General features: G+C 42.8%; 1 protein-coding gene across 5 annotated transcripts in view; it reads left to right on the forward strand.

Moving 5' to 3' along the window:
• The window catches only part of Opcml (opioid binding protein/cell adhesion molecule like), a 1,142,273-nt gene extending 1,120,006 nt beyond the window's left edge, over positions 1-22,267 (forward strand). For 2 of the 5 annotated variants that reach the window (XM_036193682.1, XM_036193680.1), the window contains 5 exons: positions 4,506-4,643; positions 5,060-5,180; positions 5,641-5,792; positions 6,691-6,717; positions 22,034-22,267. In XM_036193682.1, coding sequence (XP_036049575.1) covers positions 4,506-4,643; positions 5,060-5,180; positions 5,641-5,792; positions 6,691-6,717; positions 22,034-22,134 — 539 coding nt within the window. In that variant the 3' untranslated portion in view covers positions 22,135-22,267. The remainder of the gene's footprint in view (positions 1-4,505; positions 4,644-5,059; positions 5,181-5,640; positions 5,793-6,690; positions 6,718-22,033) is intronic. The other 3 variants (XM_036193681.1, XM_036193683.1, XM_036193684.1) reach the window with 3 other exon arrangements.
• The last annotated feature ends 2,667 nt before the right edge of the window (positions 22,268-24,934 follow it).

Consider the following 24,934-nt stretch of genomic DNA (forward strand, 5'->3'; position numbering starts at 1 on the left):
CTGGTGATAAAGCGGTTCTGGGACCTAAGTGTATGAGAACTTGCACCTGGGTCCGTAGAACCATGACTTTTCCACTCTACCCCAAGTACACATTCTGGGTCAGAAGAGGTGACCTCTCACACCCTAGCAGGGCCCCATTTGTAGCTACATAGATCTCAGTCTCATTAGTATAATGAATTGAGATATTCTCTTGAAATATTCCATACTTCCAAAGAAATACCCCTATTTCTATAACCTTTAATGGGGATGGCAGAAGGTGTAAGCCTCTGGGTCCTCAGCTTGAGGTAGAACATCACACCTAGGGAAAATTTGGGGAACTATCTTAGACTCCTGCTTTAATGTCCTTTGAGAAAATATCATAGTCAGGCAGCCTTTATTAAAAGAAATCCCTTCATACATGTCTTCAGAATCCCGAGGATCCCGGCATCTTGCATGTCCCAGCTCTGTCTCTCTTACCTTCCTCATTTTAGCACATCTTTCCATTTTCCCACCATCCAACCTTGTGCTTCCCTCAAGCTCTGCTTCCTGCCTCCTCTCTGAAGTATGGAGTCAGAAGTTTCCAGTCAGTATTATTAGAAAGTGCAGGGAAAGCCTCTGTCCTGCAGGATCCTAGGGCTCCCAGTGTGCAACAGTCTTAACTGGTTGTGCTTTAAAAATCTCATCCAGCATTCATAGTAGTTAGGGCCATCTAAATCACCTTCACTGGACCTCTTCCCACAGTTCAGCAAAGAAGATTGTTTGTGGAGATGCATGTTTTATATCAAGTCATAGAGAGCCAATGGGAAACACATTTCAAGGGTTTGGGCCTCAGCCTTGGTATGTCCTCTGAGCTCCTGAGGAGGAGATGCAGTGCAGGCAGATCTCAGCATGAGGGGGCATTAGTGCATCTTCCAGACCTGCTCATCACATCATGGACTGAGTTAGATTCGCATCATTATGATAGATGCCTGAGATGTTCTGAGTATGACGAGCAAAGGGTTTTCTGTGTCTCATGGGCTGAGGGAACTGAAAGTCATGATTGGTTGTTTCACTGTGGTCCTACGTCAAGGCAGTGCATCGTGGTGGAAACATAGTCCAGAGCAATACCACTCATTTCATATCCAGGTGAGGAAAAGGGGAGAGGGTCATGGTCCCCTATCACCTCCAAAGCCACACCTCATCCATCTAAAACCTCCCATTAGATCCCACCTCTTAAAAGACTACCTCCTAACAGTGTCAGGTTTTTCACAGGGACTCTGACACATGAGCTGTCAGGCAACATTTAAGATCCAAACTACAGCATAGACACAGTCCGTCACAAGCCTGTGATTATCTGGGACAGCACCAGCACTGGCGTCTGCCTGATGCCCTCCTTGCTGGAAGGTGTTCTCAGGTGAGCAGCATAGTTGCACTTGGGCACTTGTGAGAAATTCAGAATCCTGGAACCCACTCCAAACACCTGAATGAGTACATGATTTTTTAAGTCCCCAAGAAGTTTATATGCAAATTAAAATCTGAGAAGCATTTCCTCTATAGTACAAACTTGACAAAATCTGTTTTCTCATTTAATGAGGTAGTATTATCTTAAGGACCCCCACCTTGCATGGATTGCACCTTCTCTTTCTTCCTTTTGTGCTGTTATATATCCATCCCATGAAAACAGCATTACAGACAGTGAAAAATCAACCCTCGAATTCCAGAGGATGTTTAGGAATCTCCCACAGAGTGCCCAGAGGTTCTTGTTCACACACACAGAGCTATGTGGCATCCATGTCATGTGAAGCCATCCTTCAGTCTGTACAACTGTACTCTTGAGTTGACTGTCATTTGTAGTGGGTAGCTGTTCCAGCTTTGACCTGCAAGTATTACTCCCATTCAGGCTTCAGGTAACTGTCATGCCTATGAGGCAGGTCCAACCCAAGAGCCCTTAAGACCCGAGCTCAGGAAGTGCCGGCTCTCTTGGTTCCTGGTGATCCTGGACGCTGGAGGTAGAATGAACAGAGTTCTCCAGAGAACACTGCTGGACTGCACTTTACCTTTCCCAGACCCTGTAACCTATCCCTTTGCTTGTAAGTTACCCCACAAAATAAACCTCCCTTTTAACTACATGGAGTTGCCTTAATACTTCCATCAATAGGCACTCTTGAGCCTGAGTAGAGCTTTTCCTGGGCATCTTTCCAGTGTCTACCCTGAGCTGGTGCTTTCTTATTCTCCCCACAGAAGAAAACACTGGCCCTGCTTGAGGCTCCTGCCCAGCCCGTTGTAGGTAGTTCATCTATTTTATTAAATGCACTGTGAGTTAATTACATGGTGGCAAGTATTCTGTAGTATGTTCTTTTAAAGAACAATGGGCTCTTACCAAAGATAGCCAAACTCCCCATTCTTCCACATTTATTCATTGTCAAAAACCAAAGTGAGACTGGAGACTCAAGATTTATTTGGATATGTTTGATCTCATTCTTGTTTTACTCTTTTAAAAATCTCCCAGGGGTCAGTCAACCCAGTTTCAATAGAGGAAAAGCGATTTATCTTTGTTAAACTCTCATACTAAGTGAAATCAGAATTCAGATTAAGAAAAAAAAGGAGGTGTTTACATCTCCTTACTGAACCCTGTGGAGTTGGTCCAAGAACCAGTATGGACAACTGTGAGGTGGAGGGCTTTGACCAGCCACACCACCCTAGAGTTCCAGCAAATGGGTCTCTGTACCTTGTTCTGGAGACCCCATGATTCCCAACATATTTTTCAGCTATTCTTAGATCTTCTCCTATGCCTGGTGACCAATTTCAGGGCAATGCCATTGCAGACTGGTACTGGAGTGCTAGGTTAGGAGGGTAGGGACTACCATTCCAGACACTCAGGGGCCTCTTCCTCCTACACTTAATACTCAATCGCCACACTGGTTCAGCTGGATTTGCCAACTGCTCTAACTCACATGCCTGTGAAGTAGTCCTGAGGTCTGTTGGCCAATGCAAAGTTTTTTCAGACTCATGAGGATGGAACTGTCAGAGGTGCTGGCCTGGGGTGACTGAAATAATTTCCATAGATAAGGGTCCTGGAAATACGTTCTCCTAAGGCATCATACTTTCTAGGGATGGCTTTAATAAGCAGCATCCATGGACTAATATTATATTCTAGCTGGAGAACAGAGTTGAGGAAGGCAGCAAGTGTCAAAAAGCAATGGGACATGGACAGCACAGGTTGTGGAAGCTCCCCAAAGCCTAGACCCAGAGCAGTTAGGGTGTGAAATCGCCATACTCCAAAAGGCCCCCTCCAGTGCTCCCCATAGATACAGCACTTAGCTGCCTATAGCCAGTGTGGACATAGATTTGGTTCAACAAGCACACACTGGGTCAGAATATGCCTGTGGGGTGGTGGGGAAAGTTATGACTCTGTTTCTTGGGCTTTATTGGCTGGCCTAAATCTCAGGAGCACAAAGGATCAGGCAGCAGGTCTGTGAGAAAGGAAAATGATTCTGCCTTTTGGCCTTCACACTGCTTGAGTTTTCAAGCTATTGAGCATAGTATTTCAACAGAACTCAGAAAAGAGAGCTTGCTCCCTTTGCAATGGACCAGGGTAGAGGATGAGGGATAAATGGAAGGGTCTAGGCTGTGAGCATGCAATAACAAATTAAAGTGAAGCAATTTTTTCAACCTTCAAATACTTTGGATATCAAACTGCTAACTTTATAAGTGTGTAAGAGTGACCCACAAAACCAGGTATGGACTCTTTGGGGGTATTCTAGCAACTACAAGTCCATTGCTTACTATGTTTATTTTGACAAGTTTTCATGCATTTCTACAGCTACACAAAATAACTCATTCATCAGTTCCCTAGTCTACTTCACTATAGTTTAAATTTTTAAATTTTAAAGTGACAACTAAAATTGTATTTGTTTATCATGTATATATATATATATATATATATATATATACATACATACATACATACATATATACATACTGTGAAACGGCTCAATTGAGCTGGTTATTTATTAATCTGTCTCAGGTTGAAAGTGAACTAGCAACTTTGAATTTATTTGTATTAAAATGTGAAATACAATACATTTATCTTTTACTACAAGGAATTAGTTAGCTTATATTTTATATACAAAGGCATTTCTGTACAATGAAAAAATGAAAATATTGTTTATGAAAACCTAAAATTACTTGCAATGTTTTATTATATTATTGATCATCATATATCTGTTTAAGCTGTCAAGCTTTATTAATTTATTGGGGTATTTATAATGCACTTTCTTAATTAACTCATAATAATCATTGAAGAAAAATATTGATAGTCCATTATTATCAAATGCTCTAAAATAAGTTAATGCAATTGCCTGTAACTACACTTATTCAAGACTCCATCAGAGAACGTGTTACTTCGCGACACCCTATCTCTTTGCTGGGTGTTTAGCCCCATACCCTAGCTTTGCCACTTCCCTTTACCCTCTCGCACTGGGTGATGTTTGTGTCTCTAGAGTAACAGTTCGATGTTATTTTCTTCCCCATCCCTCTTTTCCCAGAAGGCCAGGGCTTTGTGAGCGAGGATGAATACCTGGAAATCTCTGACATTAAACGCGACCAGTCTGGGGAGTACGAGTGCAGCGCCTTGAACGATGTTGCCGCTCCTGATGTGCGGAAAGTAAAAATCACTGTAAACTGTGAGTTGATCTGCTGGGACTCCAGAGGGAGGGGGCGGGGATTAAACCAACAATCTAGAAGTGACAATGCCCTTTTCTCAAAGCCCCACACTGAAGGACCTGCCAACAGGAAGGTCAGTGTTTTATCAGATTGCTCTGTTCATCAACACCTGTGTTATCATTTACAGCTGGAGTCTTCCAGGGACTCTCAGAGCTCTCAGGCAGTAAGGACCATGACTAATTTAGAATTGTGTTGGAGGTCTGAGAAGCAAATATAATATCTTCACATTTAAATGTAACCTCTTCCTCAAATAAATGGTTGTTTTAGTAAGAGGAGGGGTGTCATCAGTGGATGAATGTGTCTTGCTCCCTGGAGTCACTTTTTTTTTTTTTTTTTTTTTTTTTTTTTTTTGGCTTGCTTGCTTTTGTTTCCACAGATCCTCCGTATATCTCAAAAGCCAAGAACACTGGTGTTTCAGTTGGTCAGAAGGGCATCTTGAGCTGTGAAGCCTCTGCTGTCCCCATGGCTGAATTCCAGTGGTTCAAAGAAGATGCCAGGTAGAGTGAAGGAACTGGGGCAACTCTGAAGCAGAGCCGATTGATCATGCATCCCCCAGAAGGAGGGAAATAAACTCCAGGGGGAAAATAAAGCAAGATAAAAATGTGTCATCCCCTCCTTTGTAACTGAGTTTCCTTTTAGAATCAGAAGTGAGAAGAAAAAAAAAAAATGGAAGAAGCTGTGAAGTCGACAAAATGCATTGACCTTGTTTTAGAATCTCAGATTAGTTATGGACATGGTAGGCTCCAGTGAGTTGTCTTTTGGGTATGATGATTCTTTTTCTTCCCGATAAAGGACATGACACTTAAGGCTTATGTTGGTAAGCTGGCCTAGTCAGAAGAAAGGATATTTGAATAGGACCTCATGGAAGTAATTCTAGGACTCACCTTTGCCTTCTTTTCATACCTGCTGCTTCACTTGATGGTGGGTCCAGACCAATAGTGCTTTCTCCTACTGCAGGTTAGCCACTGGCCTGGATGGAGTGAGGATTGAGAACAAAGGCCGCATATCTACTTTGACTTTCTTCAATGTCTCAGAGAAGGATTATGGGAACTATACCTGTGTGGCCACAAATAAGCTTGGGAACACCAATGCCAGCATCACACTGTATGGTGAGTGCAGGAAGCCTGGATCTGGAGGGCTTGGCCATGTGAGGGAGCTCCAGGAGCTTGAAGGGGTAATAGGCACAGTCTTCTTGGGCTGTTTCCATCCATATTGTTCAACCCACCACCCTTAAATAAAAAAGACTCCTTCCTGTCATTCCTCTGGCATGCCATGCAGTCATATTTCCAAGGTAATTTGTTGTGGCCAGGTTTGCTCCTTTCAAAAGGAGTAAACCAAATTCTGAGTCTACTGAGACTGTGGATTCCGTATGGGATAAAGAACCATGGGACAGTTCAACAGTAGTGTCATCTGAAGACAAATAAGAAGACAGAAGTTTGTGGGAACAAATGAGAAGCAATTGTAAGATGTGATAACTTCCATAGTAAGAGTCTATGCTCCTGGGATCACAGTCCTAGTTTTAAGCCAAGTCAACACTTGTCATCCTGATTCTCTTGTGGATTACCAGGCCGTCTTCTCATACAAGGGGATATTTGGGGAAGAGAAGCCTGAGTCCCCATCAGGAGGCCCTCCTATGAGGTCTATATCTCCTTGTGGATGGAGATGCCTGGGGAGGAGGAGCCATACATGGCTACTATGGAAGTGCTTCTTTCTCACTCCATCTTCCCATACTGCTGTGTCCATATCCCCATGCAACATCTCATCCCATAGACCAGAGTCAGTTTATGGTGGTATTTCCTATGTGTGTGTCTGTGTTTATTTGCCAAGATTTGATGAAGGGGAAGCATCTGATGAACAGAGTGGAGAGAGAGCCATGTTTCCATGTGCACTTCAGATGTAATGAGCTTGACATGTATTGAACTTTGTCCACCAACCATCTGAAATGTGTGATCTATGTCTTTTGTTTTCTCTCTGCATTGTGTGTGCATTGTGCTGTGTGTGTCTTAGAAATAAGCCCCTCATCAGCAGTGGCAGGTGGGTACAGCATGCTCCTTCCTTCCTCTGCCTGCCTGAATGCCTATGCTCTTGTATTTTAAGGCTACAGCAAAAATAGGCTTGCCTGCTCCCTTTCCTAATGCATTCTCTATTGTAGGTTTCAAAGGGGTATGGCTTGACCGTTTGGATAACAAGCATGTAGAATGCAATGGCTTCCATGGAAACTTAGGGAACTTGATTAGGGAGCTTAGAATAAATGAATTCACTCTGCCACTCCATAATAAACATCTAGTGGACCACGACTAACAAGGATGAGCCCTTTGCTGTGTCTACACAGAGGTACATTGAACAGAACACACCCCAGAGACCAAAAAGATTATTACATGACTGTCACTAGGGAAAAGTTCCCCTCCTATGCATGGTTTTATTTTTTTTTCCCTTTTACCAAGACAAGGAAGGATTCTGACTTAGTGCTAAAATTCTTATTTTGAAGTGGAAGTTCTTAAGCTTACTTTTCATGATAGCAATGTCTTATTTCCTAAATATTTCTTGCTTTCTTGGAGTCATGTCAGGGTAGATCAGGACAAGTTATTACCTGCATTTTACAGGTTAATGTAAGAGTTTGGATAATGCCAAACTATATACAGGGGAAAGATGCATGTTAGATGAAACACAAACTCAGATACTATCCTGTACCAGAGTATTTACCCAGAGAGTAATCAAATGAGGCAGAGATACCTTCACCCACACACTCAGATATTCAGATACCACTATAGATGGTCCTCAGCTCTGCATCCAGAGAAAGCCTGGCAGCTCTACTTTTGTCTAAGGCATGTCTATTTCTGTCTTATGGAAAATTATAACATTTTTATTTTCAACTATCAATTTATACAGTTATGAATCCAGGTATGAAAGACATACCCTGACAGAGCTTGAGGAGCACACATGATTGTTCCTTACTCATGATAGCACTAAACAAAAATGGTTGAGATTAAAGTGTTATCTGGACTCTGACCTTCATTCAATCCTTTGGTTAAGAAAGTTTCAGGAGGAGAGAATCTGGCCACTATAGGAGCCTAGAAATGATGACCAGTTGGCTTGAGTTCTTGTCCTTTTCTGCTGTCAATAGGGAATGAGTTGTGTCATTTAGAAATAGCAGTTGTATCCTCACATAGCCTTTCTTCGTAGCTCCAACTGGAGTAAAGAATGGGGAGATGAAGTCACAAAGAAGAGAAGAGAAGAAAGCTAGCTAGCTGTCTCATGTATCATCTACTCTCAGAGAAACATTGATGATGCTAGCGAGGGACTCCACCTTTATGACCTCATTTAACCTAAGTACCTTCTTAGAAACTCCATATCCAACTATACTCATGCTCATGGCTAGACATTTAACATTAGAATCTTGGAGAATATCATTCAGTTAATAGTAGAGTCATAATAGACTCACATCTCAATTCAACCACATGTCAGTCAAACTCCTGCATCTCCCTTTTCCTCCACTAGGCTGTTGGAATTTTTGTGCCTGCCTCAAAAAGGCTGATGAGAGGATTAAAAAAAGGTTAATTAAATAAATTAAATAAATGAATCTAGATATGTGACTTTGAAAACAATCATAGATGGTAGGCCTCAGATTACTGAGCTGAAATTGGAAAGACTGAATTGTCAGTAAGGAAAAGTTCATCAAATAACTATAACTATTGAATCTTTTTCTGTGGATGCTAGATGCCATGATTCTTTCCTGTGTCTACCAACATTATTGTTAACAGGCCCATCTGATCACTCTTTCTATTCCTATACCTGCCAGGATTATTGGCCAAAAGGACATCTGCTTTTGTGTCCTCCAAAGTCTTCTTTGCCTTTTAACTACAGCACTCTCCAAGCCCAGAAGTCACCTGGTCTCACTCACCTAATTAGAGCCCACTTTCAGCATCCATTCCTGAAGGGAAGGTTTCCCTAGATTCTCTGCATATCAGTACACACACCCCCACTTTATACACCTGTCCTATATTGACGTGCCCTTATAATCACACAACGTCCATTCAACAAACATGCATTCAGTATCTGCCTCAAGCAGGTACAACACATTGTTCTAAGAGATAAGCACATAATCTTGACACAACAAGTCTTCCCCTTTCCCCCACCCCAATCCTGTAACATTCATGGACATAGGGACCATGTCTAGCTATATCTCTATGATCTGACATGGAGATTCACACATAGTAGCTGGTCAAGGAAATTTTTCTGATTCATGAATATACTACAGTAAGTCATGATCAAAAATTTGTATTAATGGTGGCAAAAGTTCAACTCTCAAGGACTGAGATGTGATAAGCTGATATAGGGGCATGTCCTAGAGGGTCTTAGTGTGCAGTTTGTTCCTTAGTTGACTGGCTTATGAAAATTCTTTCAGTGAGCTTGGGATTTTGACCCATGATGGCCTTTTGGGTAAGAGGTCCTCTGTGGTATCCACAAAGGCTCATTCTGATGCTAAGACTGAGAGACAAAGATTTAGCCATAGAGAAAAGTGGAAGTGTCTAGTTGGCCCACCCTTTCTGGTTACCCACAGTGTTATTCCTATTCTCAATTCACCATAAGTATACATAACTATAAACCCAAGGTACAGGACCACTCCCCAGGGTCTTTTCATGCTTATCTCACTTACTGAGCCAATACAGTACGTGCTAAATTTCTCCTGATTTTCTAAGTATGGAAGTGGAGAGCAGACAACTCAGATCACACTGGCTTGTAAACAGCTGAACTGTGACTTGAGCCAGGCATTTTAATTCCAGGGCCTTGCTGCTTGGGTTCTTCTTTAGTTCAGCCCATGGAAGATGCTTGTGGCCAATTGGTATGGAATCACATATCAACAAGTTGTTTACTTGGGCCATCCCCTCCACCAAATTCTCTCTTCTCTAATCATCTGCCCTAAAACCAACTCTGTTGAAGGGCAACTTTCACACCCATACCCTGTATATTCATACTTTCCAGACACATGTGCAAAGCCTAAGTATGTGATTGTGTCAACTCTCACAAGCTGTGTCTGGTCTACATATGGTATTTGACAGTCTTCTTTGACTGCCTTTGAAGTCTCAACACTTCAGGTTCATCATCACACATTTAGATTTCTTTGTGGAAAAGCAACAAGCAAGAAGGACTAGACAGAAGCAAGTTAAAAAAAAAAACAACTAAAAATAAACAGAACAAAACAAAAATTCAAGATTATGGGAACAGTGGGTGTGGAAATAGACTAAGAGGAGAAAGTGAATAGAAAAAGTGAACAAAACATAGACAGTGGATGATCATTCTGGTCAGTGCTTGGTGACAATGTGTGCAATGGGTTTTTCTCATCACGCCAGTCACCTTCCTGACACATGGCCACAGAGACAGAGCTTCAGGCAGAAGCCAACTCAGATAGCACATTACATCACCTACTTTCCTTGGACCCAGGCACCCTCAGAGCTGGGAAAAGAGCAGGATGCAGAGAAGACACCAGCCACAGCAGCTGGCAGAACCGAGACCCAAAGTGACAGACAAGCTGTGGTGTTGCTTGTTGCTCAGAACTCAGCAAACTACAAGAACAGAAGGAGATGGCTGCCTTGCTTGCTTTCTCTGGGCCTCTGTTCTGAATCTGAGAAATAATGGGAATACAAGACCCTTTCCAAAGGATTATCTTAGTTAAGATTTCTATTACTGTGAAGAGACACCATGACCACTGCAACTCTTATAAAGGGAGACATTTAATTGAGACTTGCTTACAGGTTCAGAGGTTTAGTCCATTGTCATCATGGCAAGAAGCATGGTGGCAGGCAGATATGGTGCTCGAGAGGTAGCTGAGGGTTCTACATCTGGATGGGCAGGCAGCAGGAAGAGAGAGTGACACTGGGTCTGGTTTGGGCATCTGAAGCCTCAAAATCCACCTCCAGTGACACACTTTCTCCAACAAAGCCACACCTCCTAATAGTGTCACTCCCTCTGAGCCTATGGGGGCCATTTTCATTCAAACCACTACACATGGTCTCTAGCAATATGACCCAGGACCTTAGAGATGGTGGCCCATGTCATGAGTGCTAGGAAAGAAGGACTCTCCATGCATCCATTAGCTTTATTGAGTAGCTATAGTCATTTGAAAGTCCCCCTGCAGCCTGGGGCTCTTAAAGGCTTGCCAGCCCTGGGTGTAGCAGGGAGTGGCCAGGCTCAGCTTGTGGGCCACAATTATGTCTCTTGTGGAACTCACTTACTTTCTAGCAGTGTGCCAACAAGTTCTGCCTGCTCTAGGCCATGAGCAAGAGCTCATGTCCTTAGAGCATGAAGAAGGGAGATTTGGAGCCTGGCTCCATCCAGTACTGCAGTGTGAAGTGCTTAATGAGACAGATAAATGTGAGCATTACTGGAACTTGCAGGAGAGGAGGACAGCGATTGCACACAAAGCCAAAAGAAGGGGATGATGCAGAGAGAAAAACAGATTTCTTAAACATCATCTGTGAAATTGCAGAAACACAATTTAGATATGTTCAGAGTTAAGTATCAGGCATGGGGGCAATTCATTGCAATCTTATCATCACCATGCTCCAGTTAAGGAAACATCTGGGCTATTGAACTTCTCCTCAGGTGAGGCACCAGTACAGCAGTGTCGCCTATAGTCCACTAGACAGCTCCTAGAGACCCAATGACCAAACCTCCAGTTTCTGTTAAATGGCTGTTCCTCTGGGTTAAATCTGCATAGCATACTGGGGTTCTGAGCTCAGGTTTTTTCAACTGGCACTAGCAGCTACAAGCTCCTGTCCAAGCCACCCAGCAGCACTTGAGGGCAAAACCCTCAGAGTCTCCACACAACCCTGATTCAATGCCCCAGCCTTCACCCTATGCCCCAAACAATGCCTCTGCCCCACACAGTGCCTGTGCCTTCACCCCATGCCCCAAACAATGCCTCTGCCCCACACAGTGCCCCTGCCTTCATACCTGCCCCACACAGTACCCCTGCCTTCTCACTGTGTCCCACAAACCCCTGTTTCTATCCTCTCTTTCTTTTTCATTATCAAAGTGTCCTTTTAACAGCATGGTACTCAGGTGGCTCCAGGACCGTTATGAGAAGTGAGCACAGGGGTCTTTGGCTTCTTTCTCTCCAGCATTTGCCCCAAGGCCCACGTCACTTCAGGATTTGTAGCCTTTACGTTCTCAAGCCCCACTTACCTCCGTCTTTCAGAATCTCCCTCCTTCACTCAGATTCTTCTCATTCTAGACGCCCCCACCACTCTCTCCTCCACGCTTCCACCCCTGCCTTGCTTCTGAATCCCGTGATCACAAGGAGATGACTTCCTTCTTACCTTTCCATCTTGTCTGTTCCTGGCTCCTATTCACAAGCTCCATAGGTGGGTTGCTTCAAGGGAGGACAACAGTGAGAGCTGGAGAGGTCAACCACGTCTTCCAGTGTCATAGGAGTGGTATTTGCAAGCCTGCATTAGATTTACTCAGATTATTGAAAAAACAAACAAACAAACAAACAAACAAACAAAAAACCACGCAACTTTGTAAGCCTCTGTCTGGAACCACTTAATCCAAGTCTTGATGAATGACCCTGGGAATGTAACTTGTAAGCAAGTTATTTACGGAATCTTGAGCCCATGGAAAAGTGGTGGCCACAGAGAGAAACTTACTTATGAATCTGCACCTTTAAGGCTCTTGAAGGCTGAACTTATTCCTGTATCCCTAACAGAAACAGCTACTATTTCTTCCTCCCCTGGCCCTCCAATTCAGCCTGCGCATTACTTTCTGGCCACACCCTCTTACTTGAACCCTCACGCTCATCTTTACTTCCTCTGTTAACCAAGGAGCCTTGGCCAATAGACTTCAGCTTCCTCGCTGCTGCCTGCTCACCATGTTCATACACTCCAGAATGCATCTGACCAGGGTGGTCATCTTCCCACTGGTTCCCCTCTGTTTAGTAGTCCCTCCCAACTGGCCTGTCGCACACCCCAAAGGGACTTGTCCATTCAGTGGCTGAAATTCCTTCCTACTAGAGAAGCATGCCACTGAGGCTGTGTATATTCTGAGCTCAGCCTGCCTTACAGACTTACTGATTGCCCCCAACTTCAACCCACGTACTCAACCAGGCTGGGACCTGTGTGCTCCAGATCCCATCAGCTAAGCCAATGTTCAGGATGTTTCTCTCAATGTATCAGTCTATTAATTCATCTAGTCATCAAATGTTTCATTAGTGCCTACTGTGTGTTGATAATTATACCAAGAATGAGAACGAATAGAGTCAGAGCTTCTAACATTGTATAAACAGGCACAGAGTCCATTATAATAAAATGTGACTTCCACACTCATGGAATGAAAAAGATCTATGTGTCAGCAGCACGGGGCCTTAAGAACCTAAGAAGTCATTGCCATGAAGTTCTTATTATTTCTATCTCATAGAAGAAGAGCCTAGAGCTCAGAGAACGTAAATGATGTGACACAAGTCCCCCAGGTAGACATTGTACCATGCAAGTAGCAATACCAGATTGAAGCCTGTGTTTCTTTCTAGCCTATACATCGTCTATCCCTTCCTGCATGTTGGAGGGTCACACACACAAGCTTTTGCCCTCTTTTCTGCCTGATAAAGCCATACTAATCCTCCGAGTGTGTGCTCTATGGCAGCCCATTTGCAGAGCACTTCCAAGCCTCACTGAAGGAGCAATCCTTCATCCTTAGGTTCCTGTAGTGGCATGCCCTGAGGCTTGCATTCTGTTTGTATTTGTTTCTGCACTTAGAGGATGTAGCACCGTGTCTTGCAATGGTCGTTGCCCAGCAAATGTTTGTTGAATTAGTAAATAAATCTTCCAGTCAATGGGGGCATCAGTTATAGCTTCTATTCATTTAAAACCCTTTGCCAAGCAAAGGGCAGCTAGATCTTCCAAAGGACACTTAGTTCTCTCCCTGCAGGGAAGCCACACCACTATTTCTCTGATTTCCCCTTGCATTCCTACCGTCCACATGGCCAGATTCTAATTTGAAATGTAGCCCCCCACATACTCCCTGTTCCTTCTGAAGGAGACTGCATCAAACATTCCAATTCACTCTTTAGGAAGACATCCTTGCAAACGCATCAAAAGCTGCACATATCTGCCCATTTCCTGCTGATAATGTATATGATTTTTTTTTATTTATTTATTTTACAAATCCACAGCTTAAATCCAGGTGGGAGAGAATGAGTCAGAGAGAAACACCATTGCTTTTGGCTGATGAGAGCAGCATAATCATTTATATTTTTCCCAACCTGCAAAATGTCAACATATTGGGGGGGGGGGAAATGCAGACATTTCACATTTCATTCTTGATGAGGTTCCTTGTCACTGGCTGGCACCCCACCTCCTTTCTGTGAATCATTGACATCTGGCTATTAGCCTAAGCATTTAGAATTTAACACTGAGCACGCCGGGTGTGCTGATGTCAGCACAGGCACACAGCTTAGCCAGAAGTCTTCTCCCTCGCTGCTCACTCAGGTTTGTGATGAGCTCACAGATTTGAATTAACTTCTGACACTAACTTGCTAAGCTTTTGTCTTTCATGGTGAGGACAGAAGCCAGTGTAAAAAGAGAACAAAACAAAGATGGCTGCTGGTTTTGCCCCTTTATAGACCCTTCATAGTTTCCTGCAAGACCTGCTTAATCTCACTTGTAAAACAACATGGTGCCACATTTTCCACTGTAATTAAAGACAACGGAGAGAAAGTTCTTTGAAGAGAAATATGCCTTCATCAGCCATCACTGCTGAAAATAGGTTTCTGTTTCACCAACAAGTGCAGCGCACACATCCTCTAATTAGATTTCCCTTCTCCTCTTTTAATCACCACGAACATCATTATCCTTTTGGTTCCTCATTAGGAAGGTCGTGCAGTTCATAATCGCACTCATAAACCCATCCAAATTTCAGAACAAAACTGTAGCTCCTTAGATTTCAGATATTGCCTTGATCTCCCATGTTAGCAACAAGTTCAACTTGCCTGTGGGGTTTGTTTCTTTGTGCTTTTTTTTTTTTTTTTTTTAATGTATTCACCCTTCCACCTGCCATTTTAATAGAATTGCTTGCAGCCACTTATTCTGCCATTACTGATGAAAGATGCCATATTTTCATTATAATTTGCAAAGAGAAAGGGAAGCCAAGAGCATATCCCAATACCTCCACCATAGGTAACCCTTTTAAGCATTGAAACCTCTTATAAGGCAGATTTCTGTCTGGGGTCTAATATTTGTTTCTGGAGGCTTTGGGTGAATCTAGGCACTTTGTTAGCAGCTGACAATCTGGGCAGAGATGAGTCACCCTTGAATGTAGCGGCACGTCTACAGGTGGCCAGGATTGTGGCCCAGTTCTAATTTTGTCAACACGGCCTAATTCCAATTGAGATCACCAATCAAATTTAGTACTGGATAGTCCAATATTGACTTCCTTGAGCTCAGCAAACCTCAAAGGTAGACCTCACTTTTGTGTTTTGGTTTATTATGTGTGGTTTTCGGGCTGAGCTTCAAATCTAGGTCTGTCCTAATTAATCTGGCCATGTAGTATATGGCAATGGATCGTTCTATCTTCTCGCCACTTCTGCACTCTGTCTCTTTGTCGTTGTCTGTCTCGTCCTTATGTCTGTATGTAAGCACATATGTGTGTGTGTATTGGAGGCTTTGTACATGCTAGGCAAGCATGCTCCCACCAAGCTACTGCTTTCACTCTCTCCGTGTGTGTGTGCATGTGCGTGTGCGTGTGCGTGTGTGCGTGTGTGTGCACTGAAACTAACTTCTGCTTGTCTGCCTATCTGTGCACTAGGCGTGGTGCCACTCACAGTTGGTTTCTGGCTCTTTGCATTCTCATTTCAGCTTTGATTTTCAAAGATGCTCAACTTGAGGCATGAAGAAAGCAATTAATTTTTAGCATTCAAAAGGGTAAAGGAGGAGGGGATGGAATAATGGGGAAGGGCATAATTACAGGTTCTCTCTGTCAATTTATCCCTGGAAAGGGTATTTAATGAAGCTTGGTATTTGTAGGAGCTATTCTCATTGAACTGAGTCATTGCTAGCTGTAAACAGCAATGATACCTTAAAGGCAGCATTGGCCTGCGGGGAGAACTGGACTTCTCCAGGCACTTCTGCAGGCTGGCCGCTCTTCATTAGAAAGCTTTCACCTGTGGACACCAGCCTCCCAGGGCCTGTCGAGAGGGAGAGAGTCACTTCCTAGCCACAGCCAAGGTTACTCTCACAGTTGGCAATCTTTCAGCAGATGGCATTTCCCTCGGGGTTTTGTTATTTAAAGCAAGATCCCCATACAGGGCACCACCCAAATCCTGATCACCTCCCTGTACTCACCCTTTCGGTATACTTAGCAATTAAAGATTATCTCAACTAATTCCCAGAGCAGCCTGAGAATGTAGAAAGACCACCTTTCCTTATTAAAAGCACCCCTTGGGAGAACCTGGTCATTTTCATCAAATTCTGCATGCTGGAGGGAAACAGAGGCAGAAACTGATTAGAGTTCTTTCAGATGAAGTCTCCTTATGACCACCCAGCAAGCTCAAGCTGAGTGCTCCTGAGGTTCAAGGGACTTGGGGTTATTTGTCACAAATGGATTTCTCCCCAGAGTCTGTGAGGGTGTGAAAAAAGAGAAGACAACAGACTTACTAAGGCACCTCTGTAATCCCAGCTCTGAGGTCGGGGAGTCACAAGTACAAGTTCAAGGACTACCTGGACTACAGAAAGTGCAGTGTCAACCCAGGCTAAGTTAGTGTTCCTTGCTGTGATGCAACATCATAAACAAAAAGCAAGTCAGGGAGGAAAGGGTTAATTTGGCTTACACTTCCATATAGTAGTTCTTCATCAAGGGAAATCAAGACTGGAACTCAAACAAGGCAGGAACCTGGAGGCAGGAGCTGATGCAGAGGCCATGGAGGGTGTTGATTACTTCCCTTGGCTGGCTCAGTCTGTTTTCTTATAAAGCACAGGACCACCAGCCCAGAGATGGCACCACCCAGAATGGACTTAGTTCTCCTCCATCAATCACTAATTAAGAAAATGCCTTGCAGGCCTGCCTATAACCAGATCTCACAGAGGCATTTTCTCAGCTGAAGATCTCTTTCTTTCAGATGATTTTAACTTGTCAAGTTGACACAAAACTATCCAGCATACCAGGCAACTTAGTGAGTTCATGTCTCAACAGTAATTTAAAACAAATTTAAAAAAAGTTGCATGTGGGGGATATATCCATGACATAGTGGCTGACATCTACAATGCCCTGATTTAATCCCCAGTGTCAGAAGAAAAAAATTTTAGACACAGAGAGAGGCTATGCAGAAGCCACTAGAATATAAATTCTTGAAGGTAGAATTTGTAGCTTTCTTTTGAGAAAAGACATAGCAGATATTTTGTGACCTCTCTCAGGTTGGCCTGGGATCCATATCCTTTTCTAGATTGGCTCGTTGACCCTGGACTTGGCTACAAAGCTTAGTTGTGGGTCCTCTCCCCTCATCTTTAGTGCTAAGCATCCTCTGAATCCCTTATAGCCACTGGCCCCTCTCAGACCTGCTTCTCAGTACCAAAACATCACTCTAAGTTCAACATACTTGTGAGAAATATAAATAAATAATCTAGCATTCATCACAGCAAAAATATAAAAGAGGCTGGAGAATACACAACCAATCCACAGCAGCAGGTACCTCAATTCCATGACTACTGTGGCCCAGGCACTGTCTTAACCATTTAAATCCTGTGTACTCCCTATCATTATTTCAATTTGCTACAAGAGAGCACAAGGTACCCCATCTAAGGCCACACCAATAACAAGCCAGTGTCAGGATGTAAACTTAAATTGGGCTGACTCAACTCAAGAAGTTAAGAGGACTAATTAAACTTGTGAATTATCAATGACTTGAGCCCAAAGCTTTTTTAGACCTTGTAGACAAGGTAGAGAGATCAAGGAGGCAGAGTAGCCAGAACACCTCTCCTCAAGCCCTGTTGAGAGCTTTGCCACCCATGTTCCCACAGACCTGTCCCTTAGTCCATCTTGTCATCTTACCTATCTCCAGATGTTCTGCCTTTCTTCAGACACATCTTGTTGTCAGCTTATCAGAACACAGCACTGAAATTCTGCCTTCTACTTCCAAATCTTAGAGTCTTGGTTTTAGATGAAAACTACTTTTCAAGCTATTTCCACTTCTAATCATTCTAACAAAGAAAAAAAAATAATAATAGAAACTCTGAATATCAGTTGAATGCTTTACCACATCTGTTAAAGTTAAACCTGGTTTTAGCTGCCCAGTACCTAGAGAAGCCTGTGCAGCTGGTACCCAAAGAAGCTGGGACTTAAGTAAAGGATTCTGAATCTGAAGACATGTGTGGGTCTTTTGCAAACCCAGGGTCAGGAGTTTCTCCAGTTCCCCAAAGTGCAGCATGACTCCAGATTCACCAAACTTATGTTTGCATACAAAAGCAAACTCCATCTTAAAGTTCAAAGGTGAACTTCAACACAGTATGGGTGTCTATCAGATTGGTTAAGCAATATCAATCCATCCCTTTTCCATATTCCAGTGCAAAGAAGCATTTGCCTAAATCAGCAAATTAATTGTGGCATATAGGAGCCTAGAGGGAGCTACCCAATTCAGGTGCTTTCTTTTTCTCTATCTCAGTCAAGCAGGGTTACTGTAAGGATACATTTTAAAAAGCAGTTCATTGTGTATGTGGTTTTGTCTCACGGACCTCCAACACAGAGGTACATGGATGTGAGCCACTGCCCTCCTCCTCTGAACAAAGCCTCAGCCCCATCCTATAGAGCGCCATTCTTGCTATTTGGACCAGCAGCCAAATCTCAAATGTGTCCAGAATTTGTATGAGGAAAAAACTGTTGGTTTCAATCTGTATCATGGTGGATTAGATTAATTATTGGGCTGCAATACCCACTTTTCATTGACTGATTAACCAAAGGTGCTTTGGTAGTAAATTATGATATCACCTGATACATCAAGCAGGTGCTTGTCATGCTTGTTAAATAGAAGACAACCCCCTGGAGCCGCACAGAAACTGGGGCCAAAAATGGAAACTGTAGGGTCTATGGATGTTTCTGAGCCTCTCGATTTCTTAGGAGGGGGCAGTCATGCAGTGGGACCAAAAGCCACATGGTGATACTTCACACTATCTGCTGATGGTTGTCCAGCTGCTTCCAAGTTGTCCTTCCTAGCACAAGAGGCACAGTCTCCATGGACTCAGAGAAACAGGGGTGGAGCCTTATAGGTCATCACACCTTACCTCCTCTCTATTTGCAGACAATAGAACAAATGCTCAGAAAGGGAGTCACTTTGCTAGGGAGCAGTGGAAGCATGGAATCTACTTCCCAATCCATTGCTCCTATCACCACAGGATGCTATGGTTTCTGGGACACATGAAGTTTCATTTCCATCAGAGAAAAAGAAGGGTTGCTAGAACCAAGGCACAAGTTTTCAGACAATGATTGGTTCTTTTCCAGCTCTAGGTGTGTGTGTTGTATGATCCTAGGCAAGATGTCTAACTGTTCTGCTCCTCAGTTTACCAGTTTACCGATTGGAAATAACAATAGTGGATATATTTTGGAGGTTTGTTTTTACGGTTAAAGGAATTTAAATATGCTTAGCCTTTAAGCACATGCATGCCCCATACAGAACACAGTACAAACCCAACATCTCTGTTATCGTCAGCACATCAAGAAATCAATTAATTTTCTAAGTCATTCTCATGGTTCCCATTCTGGAATATTCAAAAGAAACATGCTTATAATCCACTATCCAGTGAGCCCCAAGTGTCTCACTCCTTCACCAGAAACACTTATTTCTCTTTAGGGTTCCACCGACTTCTCTCTCCATCTCTTACTCTTTTATGCTTTGCTTCAACTAGATCCAACTTCTTAGTGACAGACACTCACAATCTACCCACTGCCTCTTATACTAAATACCTTTCTTGATAGTGAAACATGGGCTACAGTTGTTTCCCAAGTTAATATCAACATAGGATGAGATGAACAGAATTATACATATGTATTTACATGTATGAACATACATAACTAGTCTATTGTATATAAATGCAGTTTATTATATATAATACAATATATCTTTAAAGAAAACTTTGTGTGTATGTGAATACTCCTCAATGTCTACAAGTCCTTCATTTGTAGATTAAAGCAGGTGCACACTGAAATTTTTGTTTAGATTAAGATATTTCTCTGTAGTAAAGCAGTTGTCTAGCATATATAAAGGTCAATCCCCAGGACAAGAAAAATAGGAGGAAGAAAAGGAAAAAAGTGGAGGAGGAAGATGATGATGAAAAGAATGAGAAGAGAGGGAGAGAGAAAATATTATCTGTATTAAATAAGGACCGTTTCATTTCCTTGCTATTACTCTATAAGCGATGTAACGATCATTTCCACATAATTACAGACTCTGATACTCTAAGACCAATTTAAAGTATGCAGGAGAATACTTGCAGGTTCTGTTAAAGCACTTTGAATTTTATCTATGACCCTTGAGCATCTGCAGATTTGGGTATATGTAGTGGCTTCTGGAACAAGATTCGGTAGATGCTGAGGTAAAACTGTGTATTATAGAGATACCAGTTTGGAAAGAAACTTGTGAAGAAAAGTACACGCCTTCCAAGTCTGCATTGTTTAATTCCTTATTAACTTAGCTATAGCAGGTGAATTTCAGGCTTGAGGTCAGTTCAGACTATGCTGAAAGACCCTATACCCCTCTGACCCACCCCTGACACATTATGGGAACTGCACTGCTTTGCAACTGAAACATTTTCAAACTTATTACCTTCTATGGGGAAATACAATTCATTAGGATGTGTGTTGGCCTTGTCAGGGGCCCAAGAATCAGGCTAATTTTCACAAATATTTTCACCTCCCATAGCACTATGACAGAGTCTGGCTCCTGCTGATGTTTGTGAACATCGCAAAAATGCAGTACCTAGTGAGCCAAATTTCAAGCTATCACCAAATAAATATGACATTTTAGTTTATAAGAGCATTGCATATATTGTAAGTCAAGGGGATATTTATCTGTTTGGAAATCCTTGAGGAAGAAACAGCTGCAGTCACACTGCTAAATTAAAAGTCCTGGCCATCCCTAAAAACAGAGCTGAATCTACCCCTTCCTAAGCAAGGCCATGACACAGATTGATAGCCAAGCCAATGACTTGGTCCTGGTTCAAGAAGATCCTCAGCTCTTCTCAACCGCTCTTTCCTGCTAGCTTGGTTTCCTTCCCAAAGAGGCAATGGAGGCCTAGCTTCAGTTGTTGGTAGAAGAGGTGTGTTGTCTGTCTGCTTATCCTTCCTTTTGTCTCTGGTCCTATGGAGGCATCTCTCTGTGGCTGTCACTCTTGACATTGTGTAGTTTGCTTTTCCTGGGGTACATTTGCTTGTGAGCTACTGACTAGGGTCTTGCTTACCACTCCAAGTGTTCGTAAACAAAGTTCATGGAAGGGCCCAAGAGAGAGTCCAACACCTGCCCAGGTGCCCTTAGACCTAGATGAGCAAGAATAAGAATAGTTGGTAGTTTGCCTTTCTGAAGCATGGTGAAGGAGCCTGACTTGTGACTCTGGGGTTTTATTTTTCTATAAAACATGCATGACTCTGTAGGGCCAGAGGAAGGAGACAAGAAAGATAGAAAACAAGAGAGAATTCTTTAAGCTGAGCCAATCGTAGGGTGATGATTTGTTCTGGGGAGACAGACTGTTGTTTATGGATATTAGAGCCATGACTAGTGACTGAGATATACTCACCCACAGTCTTTAGTTACCCTTAGCAGCTTTGAGGGAGGCTTCCAACACCCTAATTACACATACAAAACATGAAGTCTGCATCTAGACTTCTATAACTCACAAAATATCTCCATTCCTTTCTCTCCCCAAAGCTTGCTTCTCACCCCTGGGGATCCTCTCCTTCACGCCCATACCTGTCTATTTCCTGGTCACCCCTATCTGTACCAGAGCCCATTTCCATGGGAAAATAATGGTAACAGGCAGTGAAAGGGTCATCAGGCCTTAGCTTACTATAGAGCCTGTCTGTTGCCCTGATCTTGAGCCTATGTGCTTAATTGACTGTCATTAACTCACTCCATCATATTTTTCATTCTTGAACTTTCAGAAAAGGTGGCAGTAGTTAAAACAACCCATTAACTACTCCCTTAGGATTCTCTCTTCCTATTGGGCATTCTCTGGCTCTGTACACCTAGAAGGGACAGTGGAGAGGGATGGGACGTAGGATACTTGCCACAGAAAGCATGACTTGCACTTGTTTGTCAGGAGTAAATATGGTGTCCTATAGGCTATGTGCTAATGAATCTATCTCTCTTTCCCCTACACAGGGCCTGGAGCAGTCATTGATGGTGTAAATTCGGCCTCTAGAGCACTGGCTTGTCTCTGGCTCTCAGGGACCTTCTTTGCCCATTTCTTCATCAAGTTTTGATAAGAAACTATAGGTCCTCTGAGCAACGTCTGCTTCTCCATATCACAGACTTTAATCTACACTGCGGAGGGCAAACCAGTTTGGGCTTCTTTTTGTTTATTTTTTTCTTGACTTTTGTTTGTTTGTTTGTTTTCTGGGATTGATTTTCAATTTGATTTGATTTTTTTTTTTTTTTTTTTTTTTTAGTTTGAATGAGTAGGGTGGGGTTTGGGGTGGGCAGGGGTCTACCAAGGGTAGGATAATCATTCATTGGTGTGCCCCCAAATGGAATCTGTTCCTGCTACCTTGGCCTTCCTTTTCTCTATTTCTCTTCCCACAACCATTAACACACACACACACACACACACACACACACACACACACACACACTCCACAAAACTGGGCAAAAAGACTATGTTCCATGACAAACACCCTGAAGGTACAACTTGACTTACAATGTAGTACACAGTAAGAGTTGCATCTACATGTCCTATTGTCTTTTGAGCTTTCAATCATTTCCCTAGTCAAAAGGGACATATCCTTATCCCCACGCTTATTATCACCTATTCCATTAGGCTTCCCACCTTTTCTTTTTAAGAAACTCTCTCACTATATCCAAAGATATGCATATAATTACACCCACATGTAAGACTGTGCCATCTTCTCTGGCCTTTCCACTCTAGGCATTTCTTCCACTAGCTGCAAGAATTACAGGCTTGAGACTATATGCATGCAGCCCCAAACTAAACATTGACAAGTCAAGTAACAAAATGAGGGAAGTATATTAATGTTAGTACTTCCCTTAAATGCTGTCACAACTCATGAAAAGGCGATCAATAGTTCGCTAATTATTTTATCAAGCTATCAAAGCAATCATACCATTATCTAGTTATTCAATTGATTTATCTCTCCATCTAGTTCTATCCACCCATCTTTCTCGCACATAATCCATTCCCTCTATTTATCCTAACATCAATGTAATTATCAACTATTTTCTGTTTCCCTTCCCACTACTCACTATCAATTCATCACTGTATTAATCTCTAATCATATATGTCCATGCCACTATCTCCATTTCTCCACCATCATCATTAGACATTGTCATCTTCAAATCTGCCTAGCAACTTCTTATGTGAAAGCCAGTGATCTCACAGGCTAACTACACAGAAGAGCAATTTCCTATGCCATGGATCCTTGGGAATGTGGAGACCCTTCCACCCAAATTAAACTTTGTGAACAGATGGACCAAAGTAGGAATCTAAAGATCAGTCCCTCATGATTCCCAGAGAGACTGTTTCCTGAAGCTCCTTCTCGGGAAGCAGATGAGCCCTGGGGAAGCTTGATTATGCTGCATCTCTCCTTCAACAGCTGGAAGATCAAGGTACCAACCTCATGCTGCTCTCAGCCTTTCAAGAAAAGTGCACGTCAGGAACTTGGAGGAACTTCTCGGTCACCTGCTTTCATTAGCAAAAAGAACCTGACAAGAACCACGTATCTGTCCCTTCTTTGTAAAGACAACAGTCCACAGCCGAGGTGTGATAACTATAGCTAAGCATCTCCCTTCTGCTCCAGTTTTGATTTGAATTGTTTGAAAATTATCCAGCAAAGGGCTGATGGAGGCCAATTATGTGGCGCATGTGTTGACAACTGTGGTATTTGTTTCAGAAAGCTCTTCTAAGCTGAGGGCACTTGAGCTACTGACTTAATTTCCAAGCACTTGATTAACACAACATGGCAAGCAGAGGCGGGAAGTGTAAGTAATACTGTTTCCTAGGCCATTTCTCTAGCACATTGGGGATAAATGTTCCCAAATTTCTGTGTTCGAAACAGGCCTAGTGTACAAAGATCAAATCCAGCCTCTCAGCGTTGTCTCTTGGGAACAGAAGAACTCAGCCAACAAGGGAACCTGCAGTTCAAATGAACAATGGTGAAGGCCACAAAAGGATCTCTCTAGGGACTAGCTTACTGAGTGAGTTGAGAAGGAGCCCCAACAGTGACTTTCTCACAGACATGTACTGCCTCCCTCCGGGGCCCTTTCCAGGTACACCTCTAAAAACTGATAACTATGGGTTCCATTAGAGTTCAGCTCCCTTTAAGCTTCATTCATCACTCCAGTATAAGTGTCTGCTCTGTGCCACTATGGCCACATAAATACCATACCCACAGTGGGTACGTATGGACCTGTGTATACATATTCGCATATATACAAATGCAGGCTTCCTTGGCATATGAAAGCTCAGCGCTGTCATAAGAGATAGAGCTGGGGTGAGCAAAATTAATACTCTACTTGCCAGCTGTAAACAGACATCTGCATTTCCTATCGAGCTGCCAAGAATGAGACTCTGAGAGCATAAATGATGTGCCAAAAACCAGTCTATTTATTCCAACTTCCAGAGGCAATCAGGAGCAGGCACAGAGTCAGAATTACAGGTCGGATATATGAGTTTCAGATCTGTCACCACACTCAGCACCTGGGAGTGGGTTGGTGTCAAGCATTGTATGAGACATAAACGTGACATTTGAGTTTTCTACTAATCCTACATTTGTTACTTTGGAGAAAAGGAAAATGTGGATGCCATGGGAACTGAAAAGTGTTGGGTGATGTGCTGCTTGACATGGACAAGCTTTAACCACTCTTCACCATCTTGCACAAACAGATCCTCAGAACCCCATTGAGTGTGGACTTAGGGTCACCATGCAGCTCTGCTGTGGCTATTCTCACTGGATACTAGACGTGTCTCTGGTAGTTACCTGCTCCATCCAAACTTCAGAAAAACAAAACAAAACAAAACAAAACAAAAACAACAACAACAACAAAAAA

The sequence above is a fragment of the Onychomys torridus genome, chromosome 7, assembly GCF_903995425.1.
Source record: "Onychomys torridus chromosome 7, mOncTor1.1, whole genome shotgun sequence".
Taxonomy (NCBI): Eukaryota; Metazoa; Chordata; class Mammalia; order Rodentia; family Cricetidae; genus Onychomys; species Onychomys torridus.